Raw genomic sequence first — 21,835 nt, forward strand, 5'->3', positions numbered from 1 at the left:
ATTACAAAAACCTAAAAGACATCGTGACAGTTTACCTACTCTATTTTACCAAAATTATCTTGAACACTTTATATGTTTCTCTATTCAACTTCCAGTCACTCAGGAAGTTGCTGCCACTTTATGTTTGTCACCTACTGATCATTTTTGCATTACATTTTTTACATCTACATCTACGCCCGTAGTCTAGACCACTGTTGCAGCGCTGCCTCATGGCAAGACACCTAAGGTTCTATTTATACCAACACAGCGCCAATTGTGCTTTCCCTGTTTCTGAATAACTCTGTTTCATTAGCCGCTTTCACACCAAGTACTTAGCCGGTACTTGTCCCCGGTACTTGTTCCCCCCGAACTCTTTAGACCCCCTTTACACGAGAACGAAACGGGTTGTATCCGCATAGTTTCTCTTGCGTATAGCCCTTTTATTTACACGAGGCCGTAACAAAACGATAGAAACGGACCCCACAAACGATAACGGGTCCCAAGGTGGATAGATTTGCAAACGAAACGCTCTGGGGGGTCAAACGGCTCTGTGTAATCGCCTCTATACGATCATTTCCCGATAGATGAAGCCATAGCCCCGCCTCTCCCCACCTCTGCTGCTCACTGCTGTAGCATGGTCAGTAGCTACTGTCAGTAGCTACTGCTAGTGCTACTGCTACTGACCATGCTACAGATGTTAGTACAACATCTACAGCTTGACCATGCTACAGATGTTAGTGCAAAATCTACAGCTCCTCTACCACAACCATCAGCAACAAGTGGACATGGAGAATTACATAAACTACTACATGTTGCTAAATCCACCGCGTGGCATAAACAGAAGGGCAACCATGCTCCGGGGTCTTCTTCGCTGCTTTTGGTGTATTTTGTGGCGGAAGTTACAGCGCCACTTACAGTCCCGGCATATGTACTACAGCGTGTCGAGCGCTTTCGAGCGCTCTTGTGTGGAAGTACAGCGCCACTTACAGTCCCGGCATATGTACTACAGCGTTTCCAGCGGTCTCGTGTGAACAGACACGTTAAATGAAACGAATGCGTGTGAACGGAAGACTTTTTTGAAAACGCATACTGTGCATAAATGCAAACGTTCCCGTGTAAAGGCAGCCTTAGTCCCTCGAACTGTCCTAGTAGATCGCGTTCTCACCGAAATAAGTCCCTGAGGGAGGATTAGGCAAATTAAGCCGCTGACATCACTTCTTCTTCTGCTTTGGGTTCACACAACTTTTCGGAGTTTTACAGGGCGTGGTTTGCAATTCGCCCAGCCAATCAGACATTGTTAGTGTGGCCGACCCACCGACGAACCATTTCCTCCTCAGGAAAGTACTACCTCTCGAGCAGGGACTATCTGGGGGTGAAAAGGTTCGCGCGAACTAGGGACTAGTTCCAGATCCTTTTTGGTGTGAAACCAAATCTCCCCCCCCCCTATCGGCCTAGTTCGGGGGGAAAAGTACTCCGGTGTGAAAGCGCCTTTTGATAATGTCCAAATTCACTTTAAAGTAGAATCAAACCCATAAAACTTGTTTCTATTCAAGTTAAGATGTTATGTCCAAAGTGATAAAACGTGGTAACATCAGCAACACATTTTAGTTATGAAACGTTCCCTTTTTGTTTTGCTTGTCTTTTGATTTTGTGTTTTCTTTTGTTCTTTGTTGAACTGAAAAAAAGGTGCTCTGAAAATGTAGGGTTTATTTTGGTCCAAAAGTCCACCTTAACTCCCCACATCAATATTTGACATTATTGCAGAAGCCATTACTTGGTCCCTTGGGTTGTCCATAGTATTAGGATTTGAAAAGTTCAATTTTTTTATTGCAAAGTTGTTATTTTTCATTAGGTTGTTCAATAGTTGAAAAGCATATTTGCTATGTAAATCGGCAGATGGTCCCAAACTGTAAAAACCATAAAACTGAAATGTGTTTGTATTTTAAATGTTCAAGCTCTAGCTAAAATGTTGAGCCATCTGTTGTTATGGAGTTCACAATGAAGGAAAATATATCATTTACTGAACAGAGTTGGATGTCAGCAAAGACAACAAACCAGATTAGTAGCATGCATTACGATGATCATTTAACCAAACTATAGACTAATATAATAATTATGTGTGAATAAAAATGCATTACAGATTTTAACCTAAAGTGTCTGAGTCTTTCTCAGTGCGTTGCCTTTACAATTGATCGCAAACAAGAACAAGAGTGAAACAGTAGATGCTGCTGCTGGTACTATATCGACTTGCATCGAGACAGAGTGTCTCAATTATAGAATGAAGTGAGCAGAGATAATGAGAAGTGTTTTGATAATCTTAGTGACTGGCTTTTGTAATTCAGAAATCAAGGCAGAGTGCAATGGCTGAGCATGTTAATAGAGCTTCTCTCGTTTCTGCCAGAGTCTTCTTTGAGCACAGGAAAAATCAATCTGGCACCTTGTCAAGGTTTTAAGATCGAGGTTTCCTCGCACTCTGGCCAGTGTGAGTGTTCTTTTCATCCTCTGCATTCACTGTTGCCATGGGCAAACCACAATTTAATTATTTATTTGTACGCACTGGTGGGTTGAATTCCCAGTTAAGACATGACCATTTTGGCTTGAGAAAATGAAAGTGTGTCCTGTATTTGAACATGTTCCCCCCCCCCACAAATGGAGAATGACGTTGAATTATATTAGTATTTGACAGAGAACAAACAGTTGCGTGTCTTTAGTTCATAGCTTGCATGATTGAGGACTGGGTCATTAGAGGCATGCATTTCCCCTATCAAATGGCAGTAAATGCACTTAAATAAGCTTTTATTTATCTGAACCAAATGTTTGTTTACTTTTAATAATTCAACTCTGATATTTTGCCCAATTTGATTGCAGTTCCCGCGGAGCTGACTTCATCTGTCAGATACTTAAACCTCAAGAGCGAGTGTCTGTTTTGTCATTGAATCTATTGATATTACTCTCAAAGTGAGCATATGCTTTCTAGCTAAAACATTGCTGAGATTCAAGATATTGATTTTAAGTGGTTCAATTAAATACGTAGTTAATCATTAGTTAGCGAACTAACCCATCATTGCCTTATAACATTTGCATTTTTATAAACTGGTTTCTTTTCTAGTGCTGAATAATAAGTAGTTTCTTCATCCTTGTATAACCTTCAGTTTAATTGGTTGGCAGTTATCTCCATGTCCCTACTATCAGACATTTCATTCCAATATGTCAGTTACCTTCAGCTCACACATTTGCATCATCAATGCTTGCCTTTAATTTCTTTTTTCCACCTCTGCCTGAATAAATGCTTCCAGTGCGCCCAGCCTGCTTTACATATAGCATAAAAATGTTTAGGTGCTCACTCACTTGAGAATTTGAAGTTCTGAGGTTTCTCTTTCAGTACCAGCACATTGATCACAGAATGTGTCCGTGTTAATAATAAAACATATGGAGTCTCTTGCTATAGCATAATGAGAATACTTGTTATCATGAGGTTTGAGCCAAGGGAGAGAACTATTTAATACCGTGGGACAGCCTGCAATGTTTTAGGATTGTACGTGTTACTGTTCTATTTACATTTGGCCGTAGAAAACTGTTCTGGCACAACTCTGTACTTAGGTTTATATGAAAACCAGACATGAAGTCTTTTCGATCTTTATTTGGGTCTAATCTGCACTCAAATGTTGATCAGACACTTTGTAATGTTCATTCACAACGCTTTCCACATCAGCTGCACCTGACATTTAATCCTACTGGCTGTTGGCAGCAGTAGTATGTGACATAAGTAAATCCAATTATATAAAACATTTGATTTAGTCAACATTATACAGGCTAGTTCATATTTCTCACAACGGCAAATATTATTATGTTACTCTGACTATTTATTCAGATCTTTCATGGCACTGTATAGGGGTGCATACCGGTTCCCGGTATTACCAAAATACCGGTTACTGGTGGCTACGGTATACCGTACCAAAATCCGATACCGTTTTTTTTTTTTTTTTTTTTTTAATAAAGTGAGGCGTAATATCCTTAAACTCGCACCCAAACCGCCAGCCAATCAGATCGCGCGTCTTGCAACGGCTTCGGTGATTGGCTTGATTGCCAAGCAACGCCCTTCACCTTCCTCCCGAACGTCTGAGCCTTTCGGTTAGTGTGGCTGCATATGACTGCCAGTCTGAATGGTGGGGTCTGTAACCACTGCAAGAAGTTTATTTCTAGGAAAGGCGGCAACACATCCAGCCTCTCAAAACATTTGCTACTGTCACATAAAATCAGAGTACAGGAATGTGCAGTCTTCAAGCCTGTGTTGTCAAACGTGTTTTTCATTGTTTGTTCAGTACTAAAAGGTTGAAGTCCCACAATTAATTTGACATGTTAACTATATCATAAATCGCTTCATGGGAGTAATTGCGGGATGATTCAATTGTTCCCTTATGCAACATGAAAGTATCACGATATGTATCAGTCGAGTATCGGTATCGTTCAGTGGTATCAGTATCGTAAAAAAGTCAACGATATGCATCCCTAGCACTGTAGCTGAAACTTCATTCTTATTTGTATCTGTCTTATTGATCTTATTTCAATGAATTACATCCTCTTTAATCCCTTTTAAGCTTGATGTGCTATTGTGCAAATCCAGATGATGGGCACACTTAAAAAAACACTTTTAAATAGGGATGCTCCGATCGGCCGCCGATCGATATCGGCCGATATTCACTCCCTGCCGATCAATCGGTGCTCTCTATAAATGCCGATCGGGAGAGCCGATCACATGACGTAAAATACATGACACTTTTTCTCTGTGTGCGACAAAACAAGCTCGCCAAAATGGCTTCACCAGTCTGGCAGTATTTTAAGGTGTCCGAAAAAGACAGTAAAATAGCGGTATGCAACGTGTGTGAAGCAGAAATCCTGCAGCTCCGCCCGCTGTGACGGACCGGTGAGCGGAGCAAAACACTCACTAAGAGTTAGACCTAACACACTTAGCTATTTTATCTACCTCAGGAACAAGCTAAACTATTTATAAATATGTTTATTCTTCACTGTCGGGTCACTCATTACTGGATCAGTGAGCTGCAGGAGACGATACTGACAGGCTGTCAGGAGAGAGAGGGGGAGAGGAAAAGAGAGCGCTTCCGCTCATTTCTCCTGTATTATTATCAAAAGTTAATGTAAACTTGAATAATGTACTTCATTTGAATGTAATAATTATGTTGGTTGTTGTTTGGAAGCGCCAGTGAATGAGCCCCATTAACTGAGTTTTAAACATCACTTTAAATGGAAGATCCCCATAGGCCCCGCCCACTCGATCGGATCGGCAATCGGTATCGGCCGATACTGATTCCGGCGATCGGCCCCAAAATTGGCGATCGGAGCATCCCTACTTTTTAAACATTTTGAAAAGTAGATTTTGTGAACTAGGTATCAATCCTGCAGAAACGTTGAGGATCTGGATGGCAGTATTGTCAAGAATTTGATGCCTCTATCTTTATCTGTGATCGCTTGTTTTAAATGTCAATATAGCAGATTGTGCATTTAAAGTCAGAAGACATTGCAATAAACAAGTGATTAATTTGAAAGTTTGTGCTGCAGTGGGATAATTAGTGTTTGGCTAGTTAAGTGATGAAATGTATAAACTGATCAAATCTTATGACCTGAAAAAGTATTTTTCTGATATATCCACTTCAATGTGGATGTACTAGATGTGAGAGTAAACAAAGCATGCAGGAAAAGGATTCAATAGTTCAATATTATTTATGGCCAGTAACAGGAACAAAATGGAAATATAGCGGTTATAGGCTCAGGCTCTTTTTACCTTGTCATTTGTTTTGTTTTTTATACACTTATGGCGCATTTCCACTACACGGCCTGGCTCGGTATGGCTAGGCCTCGTTAGGACTGGCTCACTTTATGGCGCATTTCCATTACAGTTTAGGAACTGGGGTAGTATCTATAGTAACGCAGTGTAGGCGGAGCCGTGACGTCATCTTCAATGAGAACCCCAGAAAAACAACACAGCCGTTAGCTGTTAGCCCTCAGAGCTCACAGCTCCTCATATATGTTCAGAAACTAGACAAAAATTAAACAAGTACAAACCACAGACTGCCTGTGTCATGGCGAATACAGTCACTGCTTTATTTATGTCTGTATAGGCCGTTGTTGTGAGTGTGGACGGTCGGAGCATATACTGCGTTAGCTTAGCCAATCTCCATTTAGAAAACACGCATTTTAAAAGGTTTTTCGCCTGCCGTCTGTCTGCAGACTTGTCAAAGCATTAATTCATGGTTTTTACTAACCGGTATCAGTATGTTGTTACTTCGGCATCATTTTGAAACGTGTATTACAATTAAATCACGGTCAAATATGTCCATCTTGTTGTAGTTGTAGCCCCCTTGCCAGCGATTCACTCTCTAGTTTAGCATACTCAGTCCGACTCAGCCTCGTTGTCTCTGGCCCTAGACCCACGATTTTATGAGGCCAGAAAAACTGTGAATTAGGACCCGCCGGCCGGTACTAGGCCAAGTGGAAACGCAACCAAAAACGGGCCGCTGACGTCACAGCCCTCTTAAACCGTGCTCCGCGCTGTAGTGGAAACGCGCCAATAGTGTGCGATTAAAAGAATCCATTTTATCGTTGGGTGTTTTCCAGATGCAGTCGGTTCTGACCGTATCCTATGCAGGGTACTGATAATTGTTGAGGATCAGCCAATATTAACAAAGGAGACAGATTTATATATTTCTACATTTCTGTTACTTCACTTAACCATCTTTACTGGAAAACTACCATGGAGATGATACAGTTTGAGACAGTGTGCTGTCAGAGTTTAGTTTGTTGCTGTATCATACAATATGTCTAGACATTAAAGACCAAAAGGCCAGACAGCAATCAGCATATTTCACTTATTTGGTTACTTTGGTAACTGTTGTTTGAGGCTAGTCCAAGACATGTAGAACAATGCTGCGGTTCGGGATAAAAACGAAATAAAAAACTTTTGGTAATAATACTGACACATGTTTTCATAACATATAGGTACCACTAATGAAATAATCTATGTTATATGAGCTTCAGTGAGGTCGCACTAACTGATAAAGATACTGGCTGATCCACTGACTCCTGATTCCCATCTCTTGGATTGGCTCAGTACATTTCCATTTTGGTAATCAGCTCAAGCACACAATCCAATTACATGGAGGTTACTGTGGGGCTTTCTGGACGGGGACCTGCCTGTGAATGACCTGCAGAGCTTCTGATGCACAGACAGAACGGTACAATTCGTATCCTTCCTGCATTAGTTAAGCGTCTTTGAGCATTAGGAAAAGCTCTATTATTATTATTATTAATATTAGTGCGGCACTTACTTAATAATCTTCTAAGAACCTTCACTCTTTGCATTCTGTCCAAGTGACTTGCACACAGAAGGCATATCAGAAAGAGTTTGTAACTACTAAACTATATATGTTTTATTTTGGCACGTTTGTTCGATCTTTTGAACACATTGTTGTCAACCTTATTAATATGGGCAGTTATTTAGTGCTAAATAAAAATATTTAAAAGTAAATAAATACATGTTTTAGCACCAGGGAGTACATTCCAACCATCTACAGGGATAGATGGTTGAACCTTTAGGTAGACTTTGTGCAGCCAAACGTATGCAAGGATATAAACCTGACAGAAAATAAGTCATCATCTTGGTCTTACCATTTGGTTTATTGTTTTAGTTAAGTGTGTGTTCTCCTGCGTTTTCCTCACTTTTCAATCAGTCAGCGCTTGTTTTATACACACAGAGCTAAGAAGAGCATACAGCTGATATTTTATAGATGTTAGAACACTTCTCTGTGAGCTACAACAAACCAAGAGTCTCCTCTGCTTTTCTGCAAGACTATCTTAAACAACTTTGAAGAGGCATCTTTCAGCCCTTTAATGGGATTTAGAGTATTGGTCTACAGATGAGACAATAATCACCATGACCGCATATGTACCTCCAAAGACATCATATCATAGCAGTGTTATGACATGCTGTTATAATAGCAGGAACAACAACAAACAAAGGCCTGCCCCCATTGCCATGCCAATATAAACACATTTTTGTGGCATTGCTCATATTTGTATTTCTCTAACAAATGTGTTTGACAAAGTAGTTTTTCTGATATATAAGTAGCTAAGCTTTAATACTGATTATCATCTAACCTGAACCTCAATAATAATTATTATGATAATATCATGCAGCGAGATTGTTGTGGCCTAGATAATCACACTGTGAAATGTTCATGTCGACACAAGCCTAATTTGAGGGCATATCTCATTTATGGCTGAGCAAAAGAGCTGTTTTTTATCGGTTTAATTCAGACTATAATTACCTGTTCTGCTTTTTGACATACAGACTTGAAACACATGTTATCCGCCACATGTTGTTACTTTTTCTGTGAGGAAAAAAATGCATTTGGTCATTTTCATGTTGTTGTTTTTTGGAAACTTTGCTGCACACAAACTGATGTTGAAGCATTTTTAAAAGGTAAAGAAAGTCATAGTACGAGTCACTTGTAAAAGCTATTTCCCCTTGAGCCTCTTGTGACTTACCACCTCTGTCTGTTACATATTAACAGTCTGCAGAATTGCAAAATAAGTCCTATTGTGCTCTGTGAACTAAACAGAGTAAGAGCCCAGTTGTACACACCTCCTACTCCTGTATGTGATGTTTTTGTATAACGCCCAGATGGTGTTCCTATCAGACACATGCAGATAACAACATCACCCAAGGTCTGATTCAGTTGTGTTCCACAGCAAATCGAGCAGAAATCTCTTTCCCCCTTCCTTTTTCTGCACTCTCATTGCAGCTTATGTGGCCTCCGTGATAGATTGCTGAATGAAACTGGATCTGTGAAAAAAGGACAAGCACTCTGGGAGTTGCACAGCCTGCATGCCTTTCGCTCAACAGGGCACTCGCTGGGACATTTCCTCAGTGGGGCTTTTTCAAAAGGGCTTGCGCTGCAGTTTCAGCTAAGGGCAGTACAGTAGGTCAACTGCAGATAGAGTTTCAACCTCTCTTTTGTGGAGGTGTCGGACAAATTAGACCTCACAACTGTTTACCCAGTCAAACAGGGACAGCTGCATCTCTCCACCCTCCGAAACCTGCCACTGACTGTTGTTCCTTTGGGGAGCCATCTGTGAGGAATAAGCAGGCACGGTGATCAAATGAGTGTTCAACAGCTTTACCTCTGTCACTGCTGGGGGTGATATGCATGGCCCCTTAACTGAATCAACATGAGCTCTGTGCATTATGGGATCCAGCTGCCATTTTGGTCTGTACTAATGAGGGCTGAGTAATGGTAGATGGGGCAAAATGACTGCTATGCTTAAAAGCGTCTCTTGTGTACTGTAGTGGTGCTGTTGTATTTAATATAAAATTGGTCTTGGCTGGTAATAACCAGACTAATGTGTATATTGAATATTTCTTGGAAGTCTTCCATTCCAGAGAGATTTATTTAATTGTACTCTCCCAATAGTAATGAAGCAGAAAATATGCTGATATCCCCATACAATCTCTTCGGATGTTGTCATAGTTATTGGAGCAGCTTATGGATTTGACTTGATAAGCCTATCGGGGTGAGCTGTATTTACACAACGGCTAATAGTCTGGGGATGTAATATGAATTTGGAATAATTTTTAAGTTTGTGGTTTAAATGCTGTACAGGTGTGCTTTTGTTTTGCAAATTAAAATTACGAGTGGAATACATAAAGTAAAAGTACTAGATATCCATTAGAGAGAAAAATTACAATTCTTTACTTAGGTTGCAAAACACAAAGCAAACACCATGGCTACTAATCAGAAATAAGAACCCATGTACATAGGATCTTTCCAGGGCTCTACTTCGAACTGTCGGGTTGTATTTTGTACAAAGCACTAGGGCTGTACCCGAATATCCGAATATTCGTTCGTTGGAGTACTATTCGGGTTTCAATTTCGTTATTCGGATATTCTTTTTTTTCTTTTTTGAATTGATTGAAATCTCCAATATCAACGTAAGAGCTTGTGCCTCTTTGGGGTGTCCTAACACTTAACCATAAACTTTATCGTTTACTTTCTCCGTGTTTATATGTAGATATGACTTTTCTCCGTTAATCTCCGTCACGTTGTTTCCATAGCAACAACAACTTCCTGTCAACAGCGCTAACTCTCCTTCAAAATAAAAGCATGTCCATAAAAAATAGGAAGCCAAGCCAAATTACAATTAAGACATATACAACTGCAACGAAAGTAACAAACACAATGCGATATCCTTTTCAATTTCAAATAACACAAATTGGGTTGTATCCATTAACAAATAACTATAAAACAACAATACTGTAGAATAACAAAATGAATGCCGTGAATAAACCGAAATACACGTGTTGAAGCGGTTCGCTGCTGATTACTATGCCCCCCCCACCAAGCAGGCCGACTACCGAATATCCGGAGCCCGAAAAATGGTATTCGGGACAGCCCTACAAAGCACAAAGAGAATCATCAGATTTCACGCCTGTTTGAGGCAGTATTGATCTCATCGTCCTTCCACCACTCCAGAGTCTTTTGTGCTCAGGCTTCCTCATCCTTCATGTTCTTTATCGCACAGGGGGATGAGAACTAGATGTGAGTGTTAATTATTTACCAACATGCAGTGAGCTCTTGGGGAACCGTAAGTGCTAGATTTTCAGAAAATTCACTCTTTCTGGAACCAGTTCAACACCGTCAACACCAGTGATGAACAGCCTCTGAAGGGTTGAATTATAAGATGCAATGGAACCTTTTTCCCCCAGAATAGAGAGGAGTATCAAGTATCAGTACTTTATCCAGGGGGATTACCTGATGCCTTGTAACTGTGTTCTACCATGAGTACCTAATAGCTTACACTATCCTCTCAGCAGTGGTAAACAATGAAATTAAATGGATAAGATGTCTCAATGCCAACCATTTTTTTTGTCCAGGAAATTTTGTATAAACATATCATTGTATAATAATAAGCTTTGGCTTGAACAGTTACATTTGAAGGATCCATACAAATGTTTCTTGCAGAAGATGTTTACCTCTCCTGATAGCATTGGTTGTACTATTTAAATTGGACAATTACTTGGCTGATGCTGCAGGCGAGTACTAAGTATGTGCCAAGGCCAACGGTATTTATATGGCATGTGTTATTTACAAGAGAAACTCAATGTGCTTTACATCAATTATTCCCCTGCATAGTTTCAATATAGCACAACTAAAAACACATATTAAAGGTGGTAAAGATATTCATTTTCACAGCTATTCATGACAAACACACAAACAAAAAACACATTGAGACATTTTCACATTTTCTTCTTTGCTATCAATTGCTGTCAGGACAGATTTGCAAATAGTAAGATAATACATAGAGGTCTTAAATACGTAACCTTAATCTCTTGAGGTTACATTTTGTAGACGAGATTTGTTTTTCATGTTGATATGCAGTTTTTCCAAATTAGACTGGAGTCTGTCCTGTCTTCAATTTGTTGAAAAATATAGAACATCGTGACCTTTTGACTATATTGTGTGAGCAAATACAACTCACCACTGTTCTCCCGAGACATACACTGGTTCATTCATGTTTTTAAGCTCCTCTGCTAATGCAAGATTACCATTGTGTGCTTGAGTTGAAAAGGCACGGCTCCATAAACCATGTGGGGGTGTGTGAGGCCAACTACTCCTTATTTATCAGCACTGACACTATCAGCAGTACCTTGTGAAAAGAGAGCTAGTCATTCAGAACAGTGGGGCCACCTTGGCTGTCAAGCAGGATTTAAGCTACATTTCCCATGGTTGCCATGACGACTGTGGGAAGTGATTATGAGGAGAGGGTTTCGGAGCATTGCTGTCACACCAGTGGGTATTACCATAGTGGTTTGCGCAGTGATCATCTGAGAATCACTGGCTCGTGATGAAACAATTTTTTCTATACCAATGAAACACACAGTTCTGTAATGGCAGATTGTACTGTTTCTCTTTCAGAATTATTCACCTAATAATTCTCTGTTCTCTTTTCTTTCTAGGATAAAATGTGGTTAAATGGCACAAGAACGAGTAGACCGTGAGGATTCTCTAACCCTTGCCCCTGAGCCCCAACCGTCTGAGAGGGTGTCGGACCTCACTGAGGCAATCCTGGGCCGTTGGCACTAAAATGTCCCTAAGTGGTGGCACTGCAGGCGGGAAAGGTGTGGACTCTAATGCGGTGGACACTTACGATAGCGGTGATGAGTGGGATATCGGTGTTGGAAATCTGATTATTGACCTTGACGCTGATTTAGAGAAGGATAAACTTGAGATGTCTGGCACCAAGGAAGGCATGGCGGCACCACCCAGTGCAGTGGCAGCATTGCCTGACAACATCAGGTTTGTTAGTCCAGTGTCTGGCTCTCAAGGCAAGGAGAGCAAATCCAAATACAAGCGCAGTAAGAACTCTAAAGACAATAGTAGCAAAGCCTCAGCTGGAGATGGGGGCAAAAAAGAAACTACAGGACGGACTCAAGGGGAGCCAACAGGCACAGCAGCAGGCGCAGGAGCTGCTGGCAACAATACCACCTCTGGAAAGAACATGGAAAAAGGGGGCAAAGCCTCCAGAGGTGTTCTAAGTGGTAAAAAAGAGAAGGAAGGGGCTGGTGGGAAAAGTAAGAAGGACAAAGCAGATGGAGCCCCAGTCGTGGCAATAGCTGCTGCGGAGAAGGATGTTGTGTCTCAAGCCCAAGTGGCTTTGGGGAATAGTCGAAATGCGTCCTTTGAGAACACACCATCAACAGACTTGGCAGAATCCAATCAAATGGGGAATATTGCACTTGAACCTGTAGGGATAGTACCAGCATTGACGGCAAAAACTGAACCAGAGGAGGTGGAAAATGGTAACAGTGAATGCAAGACATTAAAGAAGGTGAAAAATGAAAAGGTGAGTTTTTATTTTTCCCTTTTGTTTATATTGTCTGGATTTGTATGTTGCTTTGTAACATATTTCACTATCTAGTGTTGGGATGTTTTTGTCTTTGTCAATGGCCATTTATTTATCCAGGTTGTTCTGGTCCGATTGTAAAGTAACCATTGAAATCATTGGTGTTTATAAAGTTGATGAAAGCAATATGCAGCTTTCAATACATTTGAATTAAAAGTACAAAAATATTTAGGCGATTAGTCTCTCGGTACAAACATTACCACATACAAACATTCATCTGTTATGCTAGCACATTTTTGAGGTTGCTGTTAAAGTGTGCCTGAATTCAATTGTTGTGACTTGTTGGCAACAACTCTGTTATGTTTTATTTTCAACACTTATACAGTTGTGGGATTGTTTTTCTCAGAGAAAAATGTCTCTGTAAAGAATACGGGCTGTCATCAGTTAAATCATGATGGTATTAATTAATACAGTAGGACACTTAGGAACGAACGCTGCAGGGTTCTTGAAGTGTTGCTTTGTGATAGCTATCATAGAGGTTGTTGAAAGCAGGCTTGGAGATGCTCTTCATTTCCCAAAGCTGTCTGACATGTGATGCATAAAAAAAAACTACGGCTGTTCTCTCTTTTTTTACCACACTGTGAATAAGGACACCCTTGACGAGTATGATGCTCAGACTAGCTACAGGAAACATTGTTTTTTATCCTGGCAACAGAGGCTTGGTTCATTTCAAAAGGAATTGCCTTCAAGTTTCAAAACATTTCTTATACAATGTTAAATATTAATACCAGCCACCATGAATTGCAATTAACCATGAAAGTGTTACATGAGTCAGTCGAACCAAGTTCTTATGTTAGACAAGATTGTAACTCACATCACATGAGCCTTGATAAAGTAAAGTAAATGTCACATTATGTTCCACTTTAATTTTTTTCACACAATTTCTATTAAATCTTACAAGAACAATATAAAGATCTGTGTAGCTTTTCACCCTCACTTATCTTGTTCACTCCTAGAGTTGATATATCGCTGTGTCTATTGTGTGCCTCAGAGCCTTTTCATGCTCAGGCAGTATAAAAGACAGCAGAGCAGGGAGGTGCTGAGGACTGTTTTTGTCTGTCATCGTGTTCCATTCTTAATCCCACAAGCCCCAGCAATGCCTGGTGGAGCAGTGTGTGGGGGAGGGAGCTGGTGCAAAGCACGCCTTCGTCGTTTTTCCTGCTGCTCTGAAAGTGGCATGGGGGAAGGGCTGTGAGGAGGAAGCCTGTTTGATTCCTTAAATCCAGGACACCCAGCCATGAACACAAGCTGTAGAGTCTCCTTGGGCGGACTCCTTTGAAAGGAAATTTCAGGAAAGTCTTTGTAATCATAATGTATTTAGAATGAAAAGGCTTTCGTGGGAGAACCACATGAATTGGTTTTCAACACTGTATAAAGGAAAGGGGTAACAACTGCTTTCAAACATCTAACTGATGAAACATATCCTGGAAAACATGATGAAAAAATTATTTGATTGTTGCACACATTCATTTTGTCATGAAGAGCCGTTTTTAGGTTGGCAACTCCAGTTAAAAATAATATGTGCCTACAGGGTCTAACCGAGACTAGATATACAGTGTGTTGTATATTTAATTTAGTTGTGTACTTTCATTTTACCAATGTTTCCAACCATTTTCAAACTTAGAGAAATATAGAAGTTTAATCAAGCTAATGCTCAGTTTCATTTGGTCGCCTGTAATGGCCTTTTTGAAGGGTGGTTTTCTACCAGAAGCTCATAAGTTGACTTATCCCGTTTCAAGCCCCAAGTTTACACTACACTATAGATCTGTGTGGTTTTTAACTCTATATTTGAACCAAATAAAGGATTTTAGTAATTGGATCTCTAGTTTTTAAGATAAAGTAAAAGTTAGGTAAAATATAGACATTTTGTTGACTTTTCATTGATATAAATACATTCTGGGTCTTACATTCTGGGTCTATCTGTTTTCTGGATCATCCCTAAACCCTTTTTTGATAAGATGTGGATGACTCTAATTGTTGCTCACTAGTCGTATATATCCCAAACATTAAGAATTTACATTACAATTTGCTGCCATACATACTGTTTTTCATATGCTATTTGACTGTAGACCAGACTGGCTCTGTATAAATATTTCCTCTGGCAACAGTAGAAAAACAAAAGGTGCTGCAAATGAATAAGATAATCAAATAAATAATTACTTCTGAACCTCACTCACACGTTGAAAATATATGGTTTTTAAAATATAAATTAAAATCTGTACATTTGAAAGATGTGACAGAATTATATCAGGTAATAATGAACATGAATCTATCCTATACATTTTCTTAAACCTAGATCATTGTAGATGTTATTAATAATATGAATAGTTAATTAAATAATACAAAAATCATTATAGAAGAAAATAACTACAGTTGGGAGGAAGATTTGGAAGTTTGTCAGCATCATTACAAGTTGACTGGTGATTTAATATAACTAGCTGTCCCTCTCTCCAGCCGTGTAATCCACACATTAATCAGTATGTGTCCCTGTAGCGGTTCTCCATGGTCGAGGTGTAATGGCACGGCTACATTGTCTGTGTCCTACGTTAAAGCTCCCCGAAGCATTGGCTCTTGAATGCTGAATAAATCATCTGTACTTCCTTGATACAAGTGCTAACCACCTCTGAGTGTGTCTCACTCTCCCACCTCTCATTATACAAATCTAGAGGACTAAGGCATTCGTTAGCTGCCTCGATGTGCCACTGGCCTTGATAAATGGAGCAGCCCTCATGGAAAATTACATTGGCATGTTACTTTGAAAAGTAGGGAGCCAGAGAAAGGAAAGGCAGCCCTTGAATGAAAGAGCAAAGCCAGCGCTCTGCATGGCTGCCGGTGTCCAGCCCGGGTGGTGGAGGGATCTCATGAGAGCTAGCTCGAGGTTTCTCTCTTTGCCCTTCTGTGCCTGGCTGACTGTGGCTATTGTGTTTCAGCTCATTCGTTTCAAGTAGTGCCAGGGCTTTTAAAGGCTCTGCAAGAAAAGAGACTGACTTATTTTAAGAATGGGAGTAAATCATATCAAGAAGCTCACTACAAAGCGAGGCTGTTAGCTTACCTGTACTTGTTCTGCTAAAGACGATAATGCTTTTTAAAAGACTGTAAATGTATTAGGCTGCCAGTTCAATCATCAGAACGGCTTGTCGGAGGGTTGAATAGCGTTATAAATCCCCTCCCCCACACCTTTCCAACGTCAGATTAGGGGCGGCTGTGTCTGACCATTTCAAGTCAGGGTTTGAACTTCTCTGTCAAACTCTCTGAATAACTTAATTTGTTAAGCCTTCACAGCCTTCTTAGAATCACACATTTAGACAATTACATTTTAAATAAATAACCAAACGTATAATTCTGATCAACGCTCAATTCCACAGAAAGCTGATAAATGATGGTGTTGAATGATAGTATTGCGCTATCAGCCAGCCCCAGGTTCATTGCTGTTGTGATATCTGTGTTGTTGCCTCCATCTGTTTGAAGCATTTACCCTCAGGGAGTCCCTCACTACTACAGGAAGAAAAACATTTGACACTAATTGTTTTCCACGTCTGCTATTGGCAGCTGCCTTGACAATATAATGTGAAATGGTTTGAGCTTTTAGGCAAAACAAAACACTAGACTACATAAAGTATGAAAATAAAATCAAGGACGTTTATACCAGACGTGAGGAACATTTTGTACCTTTGAGTCACTGAGCAGCTGCTATGGATATTAACAAATGTAGAAATGCTAACATTGGTTGAGCCTTTTATATTTTAATTTAATGTGAACATGCATGTCCTGGAGATACTCCTTCTTTCCACAGGCTAAGGCGCATACCATGCATAGTTTCATACCACAAATCTTCAAGGTTTATAGTGTCTTATCCCTCCGCTGACATGCCTTTGCAAATCAAAACAGCCAGTAGAATCTGTGTTAATCTAAGTGGCTTGTGTAATCACCTGATGGAAAAGAAACGGCAGCAAAACGCAGATCTTTTTCAAATGTCCTTTTCACGGGTCATGAAATACTTTAACTTTGAAAACTTCTGCAAATTGGTAAAAGCAAAACCTCACATTTTACCAACATATATTCTTTGATAACATGACATGAATCAGTTCATTTTTTGTATTATCTTACTGTTTATCGAACACAACCTTGGACTTAATAGAGGACTTATTCTGAGATGGGAATGAGTCTTTAATAAATCTCAAGCTGCCACAAAACTAATAGACAGCTTTATTTGGCTCTCTAGTCATTTGATACTCAACCAAAACGCTGCCAAATGAAAGCAATGCGAATGCTCATCCAACATGTTTGCGCTTGCTGTCCCTCTTTCTTTTATTGGAGGAAGTTAATCATACAGTAATAATAATGAAACGGTGGAAGTAGTAAACATTTTTTAAAAGATATATTATCCTTCCAGATTATGCCTCAGTCGTGCAATTTGTACATTAATGGATTAAGGCAACGAAAAAATAGTTGTTTGTATTTTATTACAATATGTTCATTGTTTTATGTTGCAAACCCCCATTTAGTATTTATATGCGCTTATTTCCATCACTAATAAGCTTTCTGCATCTCTACATAGGGCACAGTCCAGTATTTCTGCACCTACGCTGCACTCAATAGCAGTAAGGAATCTATAACGTTACAAACATTTTCAGATTGTTGTATAGACTAGTCATCAACCTTCACCCTAGAAATCCATATTAGAGAATCGTTGTAGCATAAACCTCCATTATACTAGATTCCTCACAGCCCACACAGCAGACCGCACATCCAGATATTGAATTAGAAGAAGAATGTCACGGCCCACAAAGTGTATAGTAGTCTCATTGCTCAGGAAATCCTTGTTGAATGGCACCACAGGCTTTTTGTTTGGAAATATTTAACACTGGAACCAGGTCTTTCCACTCATAAACACTGCTGCCTGCAGTCACCTTGACCTCAGTGGATATTAGGGGTGTAACGGTTCACAGAATTCATGGTTCGGTATGTACCTCGGTTTGGGGGTCACGGTTCGGTAAGGGTTCGGTACAACAAGAAAAAGCAAAGAAAAGTCCCAAATGCATAATTCCAGGTTTGTTTTTTATTTATTTTGAACAATAGTGCAAGTTTCAGTTTAAAAATAAGGAACTTTAACATTTTGAATTATTAACTTTATTACACAGTTAAAAACAAACCACATACAGTACCACACACACTCAGATGGCCGTATTATCTATAATGGCTGAAAAAAAGGTTCAATAAACTGTAAAACTAAAAAGAATGTCTTGAAAATATTACAAAATAAATATTAAGATAGTGTTTCAATCCCTTTTAATCACAATCAATAAAAGCCGGGGTCCTCTACTATATCATAAGGGCGCAGCATAGCCGTTGAAAAACATATGTCAAAAGCTTCCGTTATTTATTTTGGCTTTCATGTCTATTGGCTTCTTAAAAACAGCGGGGATAAGCTGTTGAACTGCTGTTGTCTTTTGCCGGGTTCCGGTGATTGGCAAATCTGGGTGATGCCTTCTGATATGATTTAGCATGTTTGGCTTGTGTTACCATTAGCATACCGCACCGCTGTCGAACAACGCCGGCACACCGTCCACGTCCGATCCACCACGCGCACTCCATCGTTATTGTAGTCCACAGGGAACCCGAAATGTTCCCACACAGCTGATTTAAAAGAAGCAGGTGGGTCTTCTAGCTCCTGTGTGTTATCTGAAATCGCCATACTAACTTCTCTTCTTCTTGTATTTTGTTCGTTTTCTTGTGTTTTCTTCTTCATTTGTTGTTTAAGGGCGGATACCGTTACACCCCTAGTGGATATGTGTCTTGATTTGTGTCCCATCTCACCACTTCCTGAAGGCTTTTGGGATTTATTGTCACTTTTGATATTAAGCTTGCTATGACCACTAGTGCAATCTGGAATAATGAAAGATGTTTTTTTTGTTGGATTGAGTGCAACTGGTCTCAGGATCAAAGAGTCATATTGACACAGGTTTCCTACCTACAATTCTATGTTACTATTGCATAAATGATTCATGTGCACTATAAAAATGACCTGGCGTTTATAATAACTATATCCATGACAGACAAAATGTATCAACGGGAAAAAAAATTTAAATCATGAGCGACAATTTCTCCAAAGCTAATCCTGTTGGAAATAAACCATGAGAATCCATGCTGGTAGTCTGAATGCCATGTTGTTAGGTTTAATACTCGTAATCTGAAGTCTACGTCTTTTAGATTTCTTTCATCAGTATAATTGTTTTTACAGTTTTTTGTGTTCGTTTGAGTAGAAATTATTTGAAGGTTCTGTTTTATCCATTAGGTCTCTTTTGTGAAGTGTCTCAGAGATCTTAACTCATAATGTAACACAAATAGAGACTCCCAGATGTCCTTTTTGTGAATGCATTTCTTTCCAAGTTATTAAAAATATGTGAGCTTCAGAATATAATGTGGGTCATACCTGCAGAATGCAAGGACTTCTGGCATTCAGCCTCTTGAAACTTAGTAAAAGATTTATTTTAACACCAGTGTCATTTCAGAAACTTAATGTAACCTTCAGTCTTATTCACAGCATTAAGAATTATTGTGATAGATTTTCTACAGGGACATAAAACAACTTTTGCAAAAAGCAATCACAGGTCTGTCAAACAAAGCCTTTGCCATGCTTTGTCTTTGCCTCCCAGTCTTTCTCTCCCTTCTAAGCTTTCCACGAGGTGTGTTGCTGTGTCTGGATCAGCTTGCTATGAGGGGAGAGCGGGAGGCATGTGTGGGGGGAAGGGAGAGAAAAGGCTTGTACCACTAATTCAGCTCATGAAAGACTTATGCAGCAAGAGCAGCTGTCTTCCATTGTCAGCCTGCAAATTTCCAGTGTGCCTCATTTCGCCTCTCAATGCGTGAGTAGCAAGAGAGCCAGGGAGGAAACAAACCAGAAGAAGACTGCAGAAACAAGCACGGAGAAAGAGAAAGCCAAATATCAAGACGCTCGCTGGAGTTCTGTTTTTACTATTCAAAACTGTAGTGGGTGTGTGGTTGGACCATAGTCTAATAATAAACCATGAGCCTATTCAGACCAAGTGTGCAGTATGCAGATAGATACAAAAAAAGGGCTCTGCTGTGGGGAGAGAGAGGGCATGTGAGGGGTAAGAGGGGGAGGAGGTGGTGAGGGTAAAGAAGTGCCTCAGATTAGGAGAGGAGGGAGGGAGGCTTGAACAGTGTTATGAATGGATAGAGTCTTTAACCCCCCAACACACTGAATAGTTTGTCACAGGCTGCTGCGCCTGTATGTGGAATGAGAGGAGCTGGCTGAGAGCTCTTGGATTCCTGAATCCTTGAGGCATGTGGTCTGATTAGCAGAACAAAACCCACACAGTGGGGAGGAGCAGACGTGGCTTTTCCCCCTCTCAACTGGAATTTTCTTCTAGCGAGGGAAGAGGTGGCTGAAAGTTTGTACTGACTTGCTGTGGCTGTTAAAGAGTTAGCAGAACACGTTTGGGGATTTCTCCATAGTTTGGCCACGTGAGAAGCACTTACTCCTTTAATTCTTTGGTAGTTCCACCCCTTAATGTATTGTATATTTTGTAGTGCACATGCTAAAATAATTATTTGTATCCACATCGGTTTGACCATGGAACACTGGGTGAGAACATATTTCGCAGTTCAACATCTTTACAGCTTGTGAAAGGTTTTTTGTTTAACAAAGAGGAAGTTAACAGCTAGGCAGTGTTTGAGCAAGAGTGATTAAAGAGAGGATTACGTGTCTTGCCCTCCCCCTTATTCTTTTCTAAGGGATTGTTTGCAGCCAGTTTGTTGTTAAATTGAACATGTTCAAATAAAATCACTAACGCTTCAGCTGTGAAATTCTTTACTTCATTGCACTTTTGCTTGTTATCAAAGAGTATTTATTCCTCTGCAGTATAATGTTGCTTGTATATCTGCGTCAACCATTTTTTTTTTTTCTACATCAAGATGAAATGCTGAATTAAATTAGCATTTTGAAACCTAGAGTCTTATAGCACACCTGCCACCAGAAGGCATGAATCCTGCAAACCCCTCTAGAACCAGTCCTGAGATGTTTAGCTTGATATATTAAATGCTGCATCCTGCGATTTGTCTCTCGGGCCAGTGAAATATCAACAGCACATACCTGGCAATTATTTTGGTGAGGTATCGATTTGTTGTTTGGTCTAGTCTATAACACATCAGAAAACTGAAAAATGCCCATCACAACTTCCTAGGGCCCAAGGTGACATTATAAAATCCCTTGTTTTGTTGGACCGACTCCAAAACCCTACAATCTTAAATGTACTATCTGTCAGTTCAATGTATGACATTTAAGAACCTTCAAATGAAAGATACTGAAATTATGAATTAACCATCAAAAATATTAAAATGCATTACAAAATTCAAAATGAACTGAAAAACAAGCTCTTTAGTACTTTCAGTTGGGTACCAATTGGACAAACGCTTACTTTACTTGTGTATGGGTGGGGTGGGAAATAAATAACGAGTAAATGTCTGAACCTAAGACAGCATCTTTTAATGGGCTCATAAATGTATTTCAGCATGCACTGCCGTAGGCTAACATCTCACCTAGACTGGACAATTTACTCGGTTGAGGAAGTAATTTCTGCATACCAAAAGACCCAAGCAGAACAAGCTTGACTGTATACACGTCTAATATTCTTAACTCAGTTCTGCCTACCAGCTGCTACTGTGTGATTATCTTCCATTTGCCTAAAAAAACAACTTGGCTGGTTGTTTAGCCTTTCGAGAAAGCATGTTACTGCACATGCATGTTTAAGTTGTGTGTACTTCCAATATATTCTCCTGCAGTGTCTCTTTTTTGTTAACATGGAAGATGTGGACTACAAACCACTTCATTAAACAAAATAATTGTACAATAAAA

General features: G+C 39.8%; 1 protein-coding gene across 1 annotated transcript in view; it reads left to right on the forward strand.

Moving 5' to 3' along the window:
- The window catches only part of LOC117471490 (zinc finger protein 609-like), a 76,928-nt gene that overhangs the window by 16,621 nt on the left and 38,472 nt on the right, over nucleotides 1-21,835 (forward strand). Inside the window, 1 exon segment of the mRNA XM_034116554.1 lies at nucleotides 12,011-12,897. Coding sequence (XP_033972445.1) covers nucleotides 12,139-12,897 — 759 coding nt within the window. The 5' untranslated portion in view covers nucleotides 12,011-12,138.

This window comes from Trematomus bernacchii, unplaced genomic scaffold, assembly GCF_902827165.1.
Source record: "Trematomus bernacchii unplaced genomic scaffold, fTreBer1.1, whole genome shotgun sequence".
In the NCBI taxonomy this organism is placed as follows: domain Eukaryota; kingdom Metazoa; phylum Chordata; class Actinopteri; order Perciformes; family Nototheniidae; genus Trematomus; species Trematomus bernacchii.